This window comes from Lingula anatina, chromosome 7, assembly GCF_051362555.1.
Source record: "Lingula anatina isolate TDL-2025a chromosome 7, LinAna3.0, whole genome shotgun sequence".
Taxonomy (NCBI): domain Eukaryota; kingdom Metazoa; phylum Brachiopoda; class Lingulata; order Lingulida; family Lingulidae; genus Lingula; species Lingula anatina.
In genome coordinates, this window is record NC_141773.1 from 17,251,541 (window position 1) to 17,263,526 (window position 11,986).

The 11,986-nt window shown below is 35.5% G+C and overlaps 1 protein-coding gene across 1 annotated transcript in view; it reads left to right on the plus strand.

Moving 5' to 3' along the window:
* The first annotated feature begins 588 nt into the window (after window positions 1-588).
* LOC106166654 (lymphocyte antigen 75-like) overlaps window positions 589-11,986 on the plus strand; it is a 30,375-nt gene continuing 18,977 nt past the window's right edge. Inside the window, exons 1-18 of the mRNA XM_024074976.2 lie at window positions 589-712; window positions 3,374-3,534; window positions 4,011-4,150; window positions 4,539-4,681; window positions 5,388-5,478; window positions 6,006-6,135; window positions 6,438-6,547; window positions 6,867-6,976; window positions 7,254-7,383; window positions 7,670-7,752; window positions 8,004-8,132; window positions 8,719-8,820; window positions 9,230-9,388; window positions 9,777-9,856; window positions 10,066-10,219; window positions 10,620-10,655; window positions 10,923-11,093; window positions 11,381-11,500. Coding sequence (XP_023930744.2) covers window positions 655-712; window positions 3,374-3,534; window positions 4,011-4,150; window positions 4,539-4,681; window positions 5,388-5,478; window positions 6,006-6,135; window positions 6,438-6,547; window positions 6,867-6,976; window positions 7,254-7,383; window positions 7,670-7,752; window positions 8,004-8,132; window positions 8,719-8,820; window positions 9,230-9,388; window positions 9,777-9,856; window positions 10,066-10,219; window positions 10,620-10,655; window positions 10,923-11,093; window positions 11,381-11,500 — 2,107 coding nt within the window. The 5' untranslated portion in view covers window positions 589-654. The remainder of the gene's footprint in view (window positions 713-3,373; window positions 3,535-4,010; window positions 4,151-4,538; window positions 4,682-5,387; window positions 5,479-6,005; window positions 6,136-6,437; window positions 6,548-6,866; window positions 6,977-7,253; window positions 7,384-7,669; window positions 7,753-8,003; window positions 8,133-8,718; window positions 8,821-9,229; window positions 9,389-9,776; window positions 9,857-10,065; window positions 10,220-10,619; window positions 10,656-10,922; window positions 11,094-11,380; window positions 11,501-11,986) is intronic.

Consider the following 11,986-nt stretch of genomic DNA (forward strand, 5'->3'; position numbering starts at 1 on the left):
CATCTACATGCTGTACACGACTTCCATAATAAAGACCGCGCCATTGCACCCTGAGTCTCACACACGAAATGGAATATTCCACTAATATAGATGAAGTTAAAAAAACTTAATAATTAATAAACCAGTGAACTAATTAATCGAATAATAAATAAATTTCTTTTTCAGGAGAAATCTGATGAAATCGAAACTTTAGATAAACTTGTCAGTTTCTATCAAGATGATAACCATCGAACATCCAGAACACATGTACAGATAACTGGATGACATAGACTTACGGCACCAAAACGGGAGGCACATTTTTTGACCTCTCCATCTTTCCCCATAAGAGAAAAAGTTTTTTCCTGGACGTATGTTTAGGCAGTTAGGCAGTTAACTTTTTCTTCGCTTTTAAAAAGGCTTTTGTCTGATGCTGCCATTAGCTTTTAGTAAAGACGGGTGCCCCCCCCCCCCCCTCCCCCCAATTCAACATTCTGGACATATGTACAGATAAGCTGACGATTTAAATTGAGCAGGGCGTTATCTATCAATCTGCTGATTCGACAACCACGCGCACGTATTAACAGTCATATGATGAAGGGTTTAATTATCATATCTATTCTGTGTGATCATTTCATTTCATTTGGAAGTTTTAAACAGATCTGTACTAATGTCACAATGAAGCGGTGCCGGTTACTACAATTCCTGCCTCTGGCGCTGTTTATATTGCCGTCCGGTGAGTATTTTCTCTTTTTTCCTGTGATTTATTATTGTTATACATGTATCTGTTGTTAATTTTACCATGGACCTAATGAGGTCATTACGTCCATGATTTTACTCAGTGCTGATTTATTTACTTAGAATTAGACAAATCGTATTTACCTTTGAAAAATGCGGCTTTTGGGGCAGAGAAAATTGTTTCGATTTTGAGTATATGGAAATGTAACACCGGTGTGACAAAAAAAGTGACAGTCGCAATCTAATGAAATTGAAAGCCGCCGACCGATTATACGCAGAGCGACAAATTCACATGATGTCTTATTTGTTTTTTTCCTTCAAACATATATCTTTCAAATAGATGTACTATTTATGGCTATGAGGGCAATTTTAGCGAGAAACGGATTTCGCGGAGTTCTTATGCTTTTTAGAATGCTGACATAATTTATTACACTATACAAGCCCGTAGCCAGCAATTTCAAAAAGGGGTTCTTTTCTGAAAAAGTGGGCCTTTTACAATGAAACCTTTGTGCACTTAGATCAATTTTCACCCAGGATGGACCTTTTCCTGATAAAAAGGGGGGTTCTTTCGAACCCCCTGACCCCCCCCCCCCCCCCCCCGGCTACGGGCCTGCTATATCCAAGCATAATGTCAAGATCTTTTTTTTTTTATTTCAATCTTCCTAAATGAAAACCATAAACTTTTTCGCTCTTTTGACATCGCTTCTTGTGCCTCTCAAAGAAAACAAACAAACAAACTAATGTGGATAATTTGCCCGTCAAAAATGTAGAACGATCAAAGTTTTCAATATATCTTTAGATCTATTAGAATAAAGCTAGAATAAAGTATCTTACAAATGTGCCTTTCGAAACTGTTGCCCTCTCTTTCTTAGCAGCGTTTTCTCAGCAGCGTTAGCGAATCAACTTAAAACAATTTGCTGTATTTCTTAAATTAATTTCGAGAATATTTAAAACGAAAAGAAAAACAGGACGAATTTTTTATATCCACAAAAGAAAGGAATATATTATGTAATCGTTAAATGAGAACTTTACATTTACATTTCACTTTACATTTCAGATGTGAATTAGTTTTCCAGAATGGAATAGACATAAAATGTCCAATTATCAGCAATCATGAAATTATGTAACTTATCTTATTTATCAGTCGCCAGCAATATAGTTTTTATCTATCGACGTGACATGTGAATATATAAGTACTGGTATATAAGTCACCTGGCCTCATTGACCTACGTATACACAAGTCACCGAACTTTGCACATTTATCAAAAACATTGAGATTATAAGTTATAACAATTAAGAGCAAACACTATTAGATGAATGATAACAGAGTATAGTTACAGTAATTTTTGGTACACTGGACTCCTGAACTCTGAATGAAAAATATTGTGTAAAACTAAATAACGTGCTTTACTATCTTTAGGTTTATTTTGAATAGCATAAGCAATTATTGAATAAGTGTAACTCGGTGCGTCTGATATCCAACTTTCTAATCTCACTTTACATCATGTCACAGGCTTGCGAGATAAAATTACGATAGGCGACACGCGGGTTTTTCCGTGAGCGACATGTCCGGTGTAACGAAACTGTAACTGAAAGTCCACCCTCCATTTAATTGTAATGGTTAGGGTGGTAAATGACTTGTGGTAAAATATGTTCTCCCTGAACCTTTTTAGATATATCCATGGTAATGGTTAGGGTGGTAAATGACTTGTGGTAAAATATGTTCTCCCTGAACCTTTTTAGATATATCCATTTTTAAAAATTTTACCATCCGTATTGGTCATATCTAGTTATCAGTATTTACGTTACTTATAATAAACACCAACTCAAAAGTCAATCTTATCTGAAATATCCATGAACGTTCAGCCGCTCTCAACGCGTGATAACGATAACAAAACATGAAACTGAAAAGGCACGTGTCGGGGAAAACTTGCACCTTAGCCAGTAGTACAAACCCTTCAACATTGACATATAAAATGAACAGAAAGCTTCTGGCAAGATTCCAATACCCTGAAAAATGTCGCACTGGTACATCCCTTAAAACCCACGCATTTGAGAAACTTCCATTGTTGCGTGATATATTTGTAATGTCGAGCCATCGCAACGAACAATGGATTACAAGGGAGTGGTCAAGGCTAGCCTTCACATGGAATTATATCACCAGATATCGAATTGCGTGTGGTCTAGTTTTACAATGAACCCAGTGTATTAATAACTTTTGATAGCGTCCCAAAAGAGGGTGGTATTCACTGCGATACTCTGTACAAATGAATCTATTATTGTACTAGTTGAGAACAATAGAATAATACGAGTACATAAAACAATTGAATTCATGTTTAAAAATAAAATCAAACAAATAATAAAATTGACTTCTGGTGAACGTATAAGCCTAGGTGTAAAACAAAGACGGGCAACCACAAAATTTAGGACCTAAAGATATCATTTTCATCATCAAAATTTCTGGTCTTTCTTTCGCTTTCAATTTTCCTTTGTGCACACTTTATCTACTTGCTCAGCGATGTAACCCTGTCCTCAAAGATAGCAAGTATTGGATGAAATGCAAAAATAAAGAAATGCAATAAATAGTCCCTTAAACATTGAGATCTCATTTCATAAGTGCGTTTTATTCCATTTAAAGCATACATAACTTCCATTTCAGTCCTTGGTCAGTTATGTCCAGAGGGTTGGCTGGAGAGTCCAGTCAGCGACTACTGCTTTCAATTCAACCCCAAAAGAATCAGTAAAACGTGGCCCGAGGCGCGGAAGGCGTGTCAGGCGAGGCTGGGTGATCTGGCATGGTACGAGAATACAGAGGAGAGGGTACGTTGCTGTGTGTGTGTGTGCGTGTGTGTGTGCGTGTGTGTGTGTGTGTGTGTGACAGAGAGAAGAAGGGGGTGTGAGGGAGGGGATGTGTTGAGGGGGTGGGAAGGAGCTAAGAGGCATGAGTAGGTATAGAAACGTAGGAAGGAGGGGAAAGAAGGGAAGGGGAGAGAGTTTCACTTTTGAAATTTCTCCTAGAGTGAATAATCATTTTGTACAGTATATACATGTATGTCCGTCAGTGTATATGATTGTAAGACGAAAGATGCATTTGGTATGAAGAATGTCATACCTTCGTTAAATAGTCATATTTAATGAAGGTATGACATTCCTCATACAAAATGTATATTTCGTCATAATGACAGTCTCCCACGGTGAGAAAATTCAATGGCTTGCCATTCTTCAGTATTTTACCAAAATTTTAATAAAATTAACGAATACTACCCTTGTATGCAGTTTTTACCATTGAATTTTAGAGCTTTATCGTGAAAACGGCAGGACGCATGTCCCAGGCGGACCCGGAGACGGAGGCTTTCTGGGTTGGTCTTACCGATGAAGTCAAAGAAGGGGAATGGAAATGGGTGTCAGAGAAAGCTGGCACAGGTAGCAGTCTAATGTAAGTAAAATCTAGGAGTTGTATACAACTCATTGGTAAAAGGAACACTGCGCAGGTGGCATTTACGAGAATCATCTCCTGTATCACAGTTGATATGTAGGCCTACTGGGTAGGCCTACAGGTCTTACAGGTGTAGGTCCTGGATTTTGATACACTTTCGTCACGATAAAAATTCTATAATGTTTACGAAGCTGATGGTTACCAGGCGGTCTCGATTGCACTTACGTACACCTTCAGTATCTTAACAACGTTTCATTTTTTACTGTGTAAATAAGTGATTGAGCTCGATAGCACAGGTAGACAGCAAAAATAAATAAATAAATAAATAAAATGATTTAAAAAATTCGATGAAAATAAAATATGCATTTGTTCTCCCTTCTTTTAATAGAGACTGGGCTCACAACGAACCTAATGGAGCCAACAATGAGAACTGCGGCGAGGTTTTGGTGAAGAGCGATTCTTTCAACGTGGGGAAAATGAACGACAAGGATTGTTACACACCCTTCCCCTACATATGTAAAAGACCCAAAGGTACGTATGTCTATCATTAATGATATAAATATATGCAACATGCAAGAAGTTCTACGAGTGCATTTTCCATGTATTCACTCGTTATATAGTCCGGTAGTCTAATTTAGAACCAAAACCCCGAAAGAGGCTCGTCTTTGTACCAAATTCTGTAGAGTACAACGGTGGATAGTAATTTCCATTTTTAAGTGTTAAAACAGGTAAAATTTAAAAAAATATTTTTTGCAAATCGGAGCACAGAATATGGAAGGTTTATATTTCTTTTTTCGTTCATTTTGGATTGTTTTTATTTATCTGAGAGTTTGAAGGTAAGATATGGTTTATGAGTGAAGAATTTTTTCCTTGGGCACCTTAGGCTTTGCCTTTAACTTGGAAGTTATTACGGATCCTTAATTCTTAGCGTCTTAAGCGATCGTTTTGAAAGTTTGATTCAGTATTTAGCTTAAAATGAAAACATATTTAACTGTCTATTCTAGTCATAACAATATGACCAAGTAATGCATGTAATTCAAATGTCATATTTTGCTATTTTTTGTTGCCTCAGCTTTGGTTGCCTTACCACAGTGTGGAATCCAGCTTGTAATAGGTCGATAACTGAGGCAAACATTTTCATTGCATCGTAGAAATATTAATGATAATTGTTTGTATTTTTTTTATTAATATGGAAATGAGCTACTTATTTGACTACACTGTATTGGTCATCTTTTAGCTGTGGTAGACAATTGCCCATCAAATTGGCAACAAGTACAAGACTCGTGCTACAGATTTTTTGATCTGGAGAAGGGATGGCATAGTGCTCAGTACGTATCCCATGTTCTTATCATTGTCAAATAACAAGTTTAACCAAAAATTTTTGAATTGGACTAAAATTGTTCCACACCTGGCTCATTGTAACTTATTTCTTGATTTTGTCAGTGATGTGATATTTTCCCCAAATATTGAAATAATTTTTGCTTTGATAAAAAAGGAACTTGATCATGGTTTTAATGTGGAATTAACATTTATGCCACTAGGATAATGTTCTTGGCTCATGCTTGCAGAGAGATCAAGGAAAGATATATGCTGATGAAATTAAAAGATCAGCGCAGTTTAAATGTTATGCAGCTGTGTATATATATATATATATATATATATATATATATATATATATATATATATATATATATATATATATATATATATAATATTATGCTATTGATTTGGGGAAATATTTGTGATTTAAGTCAAAGCAGTTTTTATACAAGTGCATCCTTTGCATTTGAATGAAATTAATAATGTGATATAATGATTAATGACTGTCTTATTGAATATACAATGTAATTTGCAGCCATGATTGCAAACGGTATGGAGCAGAGTTAGTCACAGTGGACAATGAAGTGCAGCAGCAGTACATTTATGATGTGTCCCGATTTGAAGACAAACCAATCTGGATTGGATACGAGTCCTTCAATAACAATGTAATGTTTAGGTGCAGATAATGACTAAGCACGCACACACTCTCTCTTTTTCTCTCTTTCTCTCCCTCTCTCTCTTGCTCTCTCTCTCTCTCACACACACACACACACACACACACAACACACAGACACACACTCTCTCACTCTCTCTCTCACTCTCTCTCTCACTCTCACTCTCTCTCTCACACTCACCCACTCATCCACACACACACACACACACACACACACACACACACACACACACACACACACACACACACAATTTTCAAAATTGCAAATAATGTTTACATGCTTGGTATTTACAGGGTGGCCTTGGATGGAAGAAAAATGGTGTTGTTCTCCCCCCTCCATCTGGAAAGGAGCAAGAAACATCCTCAGAGTTTTGGTCAGATGGCAAGCGTCCTATCCAACTGCGGTAAGTCCAGTTTGTTTGATAATTTATGCATTGTTTTGTTGGGCATGCTGAAAAGAATATTATTCAGAAGTTTTGGTCCTTTTTTTCTGGATGTACAAAGTTATAAAAAAAGATGTTGGATTCCCAACACAAGAATATATGCTGGCCACTGATAGATCACGTGATAGCTAGATCACCAGTATGTGTAAATGGTATGAACATAAATTCTGATCTGACTACATAGAACCTTAAAATGAATATAAAAGTGAAGTATATATACTGGGTAGTTCTGGGAGTAGTTTTCATAAAATCAAAACATTCTTATATTGGTTTGTACCAGTAACCATGCTGTTTGTGCGGAGGTGGTCCCTACATCCGAGGAGTCCAGGAAATCCTGGGTGATCAACAATTGTCAGGCCGAGAGACCATATATGTGTAAAAAACCTGAAGGTAAGAAATAGAAAAAATGATTCAGAATTATGAAAAAGGTGAATTGTGTGGGGAAATATGTACTGGCATGGTCCTGCACAAAAGTAATAATGCCAATGAACCCCCCACCCCCACCCCATTTTTACTTTAGGAAATGGGCACATAAAGTGATAAGGCTCCATACTTAAATATTCCACAGACCTTGTTTAGTGTATTTTGGAAATATTGTTATCACAGATTTGTCAGAATTTTTTTCTCCATTTTGTTTGATCCACACGACATGATTTCCATTTTATAGGCACATGTGCCACAGGCTGGCAGCCACACAATGGAACATGTTACCAGTTCAATGGGAACCTCAAACTGTCCTGGTATGATGCTGCCACTTATTGTCAGTCACAGGGAGGAGAGATGGTCACCATAGAGAGGTCAGATATGATGGTGTTCACTTAACCAGTTCAGTTCAAAACATAGGGAAGAATTTTTGAATACTTTGAGTATTTCTGTCACTGTTCCTTCTTGGTTATGAGCTTGGGGGTCATTTTGGGCCTAGTACCATTAAGCAGTTGCTATTTCATTAGCAAGCCAAAAAGTTGGTTTTCTGTCACTGGAATTGAGTCTTTATGCTAGAAAGATCTCCAAAGTATCCCAAATATTGAGCTAGGAGTACCAAACACACTGTAATTCTGATTCTGTTATCTTTCTACCTTCCAGGAAAGATATACAACATTTTTTGATAAGAAAAATAGGTGGCTTAGAATTTGATAAAAATTTGAACATTTGGATAGGTGGCTCTGGTAAGTGTACATGGTTTAAGTTCCCAAAATTTCAGAAACTCATTCAGATGATTAGGAGAAGCTAAAATGTTTCATATGTGCCAATTATTAATCTTTTTAAGTTCCAGTTAACAAGTAGATAGTACTTCTTTGAAATAACTTATTAAAACAGGTTTTAAGTTTAAAGACTTACTGTATTTCGATGCTACAGAAATTTGTCAAAATTTTAAAGATTTATGAATGAATATAAATTTGTTCTTGTATTTTGACAGATATTGACTACAAACCAAAAAAACTGCACTGGAGCAACAAGATGGTCATGAGTGGTGGCTACACCAATTGGTTGGCTGGTCAGCCTATGACCAGTGCTAATAACCCACTTTGTGTACAGATGACTGCAGGTAACTGTTTATTGGCTAGAGTTTACTGATCAGAATAATACAATAATGGATGGATGGCTTGATAGATTAAGTGATTTATAAAAAGATTAAAGTATCAGGAAATTGTTATAGTGTTAGCCAATGTACTGCAAGCAATTCAGAGTCCTGCCAATCTGGAAAATGATGTAGAAACCCATAAGCTGTGAAAAAAAAAAACAGAAGAAAGGAAGTCATTATATCTTTGAATGTTTTTAAACGTACCACAACAAGTAGTATTTGCAGGATTTGAACTCTGTATTTATTTATTGACAAATAAAATGTTGTAAAAATGTCAGCTAATATACCTGTATTAAAGACAATTTTTTTTTTTTTGTAATGTAACAGAATCTGAACCAGACCTGGACTTATACTTATGGGATGTTCTCTTCAATTGTGATTTTTGTTCAGCCTATAAGTATCTGGGTGTTTTGGTCAATGTGCGCCCAAAAATCACATTTTAAAACTTTGTCCCACAGAAAACAGTCTCAACCAACACAATGTTCTGTACATCTAACACACTCTCTTCTCTTCCTATTGTTTTGACTTAGAAGATAATTTCTTCTTCCAGACCAGGGTAACTGGACAGCCAGTGAGCGCTGTACGGCTGAGCAGACTTTCATATGTCAGATTTCTGACAGAAAAGTGGTCCTCCCTCCCACTGTGGCACCAGGTAAGGCCCCCCCCCCCCCCCCCTTACTTTTAACATGTCCCTGATATTATTGATAAATTTTGTTTTGACAATTAATGATAAATTAAGTTCAGGAAAATAAATTACAGAAGAAATTTAAGAGTTTGAAATAAATGAGTAATTACTATTATATTATATTATATCTTTAACTTTTCTAAACATGTCTTTGATATTATTGAAAAAATTAATTTAATTCAACATTTCATGTTGAATTAAGTTCAGAAAAAATAAACTACATACAAAAGAGAAGAGATTGAAATAAGTAATTACTATGTGCAATCATTAATGTAATAAACCATAATAAATAAGGTTTTTAAAGTACTAATTCTCTTGGCTGCATGCACGAGTGCCCATATAAATATGAATGTGGTCTTTATTATGTCTATGTTAGCTAAGGGCAGCTGTGAGCCTGGCTGGGAGGGCTTTGCCTTCTCTTGTTACTACTTCAGTGGGGAGACTGCCAGTTGGCTGGACGCCCAGAAAGCCTGTCAGTACAAAAATGCTCACTTGGTGAAGGTGAACAATGCCAGGGAAATGTCTTTCATTGACCGTAAGTTGATATGGGATCTAACTTAATTTTGTACATTGCATTATCTAATGAAATATCAACATGTTTCAGAATTGGTTAAAAATTATGAGTGCTATGATGTGATGTAAACATAAGGCCCATTTTGTTGCTCACTGGGGTAAATAACTAAAGTTAAATAGTAAAAGGGCAAGTCAAAATATATATGTTTGATAATTTACCCTTTCACAAGGCTGCATTTTATTAAAAGGACATGAAAAAATTTTATATGATAGATAAATATATAAATGGTAAAATAAAGTTTTGAAAAAACGCAACTTTTTTGAGAATAAAGTAAACATAAGAGATGCAGAACAGATTAATAAAATGAGGTAACGGTGATATTTATCAATGTTGATATCATGTATTTTAGGCAAATTAACAGCAGACTCTTGGCTTGGACTTAATGACCGCCAGTCAGAGGCACACTGGGTGTGGCATGATAAGACACCAGTGAGTACACTTACCTGGGTCCAGCTTGATTTAAGAAGTCAAAATCTAAAATTGAAGACAGTAAATTTTGCGTTTTTCAATCTAGAAGAAATCAGTGACTGTCAAATTAAGTAAATTAAATATACAAGTAAGTCATTACCATATCCGTACAATGTGCTGTCTTTTGTTTTAAATATATTTTATGAATTGTTTAATCCTCTGTCCTAAAGGCAAAGTATACTAACTGGGGCCCAGGGAAACCAGACAATGCAGAGTATCGCCATGGTGAGCAGTGTGCTGCCGTGATGAGAGGACACCTCAAGGGGTTGTGGGACGACATGATCTGCTCTGATAAGTTGGCTTATGTTTGTCAAAAAGATATCGGTAGGTGCTTCAGTGTAAATATGTTCATAAATGACTGAACTCACTGTTGTCTAACGTGAAATGTTTTTTTTTTATTTGGCTACAAAATTGTAAAATATTAATTTTATAATTGTGATTTGCCTGAAATTATCCAACTATTTGGGTTGAAAAAGTATTATGCTGGAGATCGAACAGAGAATGAAAACTGATTGAATATGTGATAAAGCACCACCAGGTAATTTGTTCATTAAGATCCATGTCTATTTGGAGGAATTTTGAGTTGCATTGCTCTAGTTACAGTCAATCCATGAACTGGCATATTTGGGTGATTTCATCGAATTCTTATTGTGACGACATTATTATTATTATTATTATTATTATTATTATTATTATTATTATTATTATTATTTACTTTTTCTAGGACCTAAGACCACTTCAGGGCCAATCACTATGGGACGTAAGTACATGCATTTAGTGTTTTACTTCTTTGTACAGAAACAAAAAAGAAAATGTGAGTTTGCACTGCAATGAACTTAACAAATTCTTCAGAAACAGATTGGCTTGTTTTCTAAGCAAGTTTTTTAAATGCCTTTACCAAATTTAAGACTTTAATACTTAAAAATTACCCCAAGACTTGTAGTGAAATGCAAATCAAAAGTGGATAGATGAATGGATAAATTTAATTAATGATAGAATGACTTTTCTATTTGGTGATTTCTTTCAGCTTCATATGGTACAAAATGTGGCCCTTTCTGGGAGGATGACACATTGAGTGACTACTGCTATCAGTTTAACACAGATACATTGTCATGGACAGAAGCACAGCTACAGTGTCAACATAATGGAGGAGAACTGACCAGTATCACTGGACTTCACGAACAACAGTATATTGCAGGTATGATCTTCTTGGAGAACCAAAAAAAGGTCAAATTTGACCTCTGACCGATGCAATGTTGATTTGTGGCCATCGTGTTTTTAAACAAACAAAACAGACACAGTCATGCATCCACACACACTTGCACACACATACTAGGAACACATTAAGATCTAACAGTTTAGATGTTTTAAGTACTAAATACACATCCAGAAAGTATTTATTGTTTTACTTTTTGCTGTGAATTAGATTAGTAGCTGTTGTTCTCTCTTATTTTAATAAAAAAATAATTTTCTCTCTGACATTAGGAAGAATACGTATGATCCCAGAGATGAGATATTTCTGGCTTGGAGGAAACGATCTACGATTTGAAAATGGATGGGTCTGGAATGATGATTCTCCCTTTGCTTTCATTAACTGGGGCGACGGTAAGGTTTAGGCATATCTACCAGTTAATTAAGGTACTAGTGCAGTGTTTTTTGAACCAAGATTTCCCATACAGGAATTCATTAACATCCGTTGTGCATCATCATCTTATAACGTGAATTAGTCGTACAGTTTTTTTCTTTTAGCAATAGTTGTAAAGTATGGTATGTTGCACAAAAGCATTAATTTAACATATGAATTATATCTTTATTTAATCATGATTTAAATTTAGCGATATCACTCAAGATGTCTTACAAATCATTTATTTATATCTAATAGCTAGTATACACTTATGGCAACTTCTGACTACTGCAAGATCCAAAGATGTTTTATTCCTAGATTTTACATATGTAATATCTTTTTTTATGATTAAGTGATTAATTAAAATGAAAAACAAAATTAATGGAGTTTAAGGACCCAACAGGTAAATCAAAATATAATTTAGGTACAGAATTCCTGTGACTACAATAAGACTTTAAAATTAAATC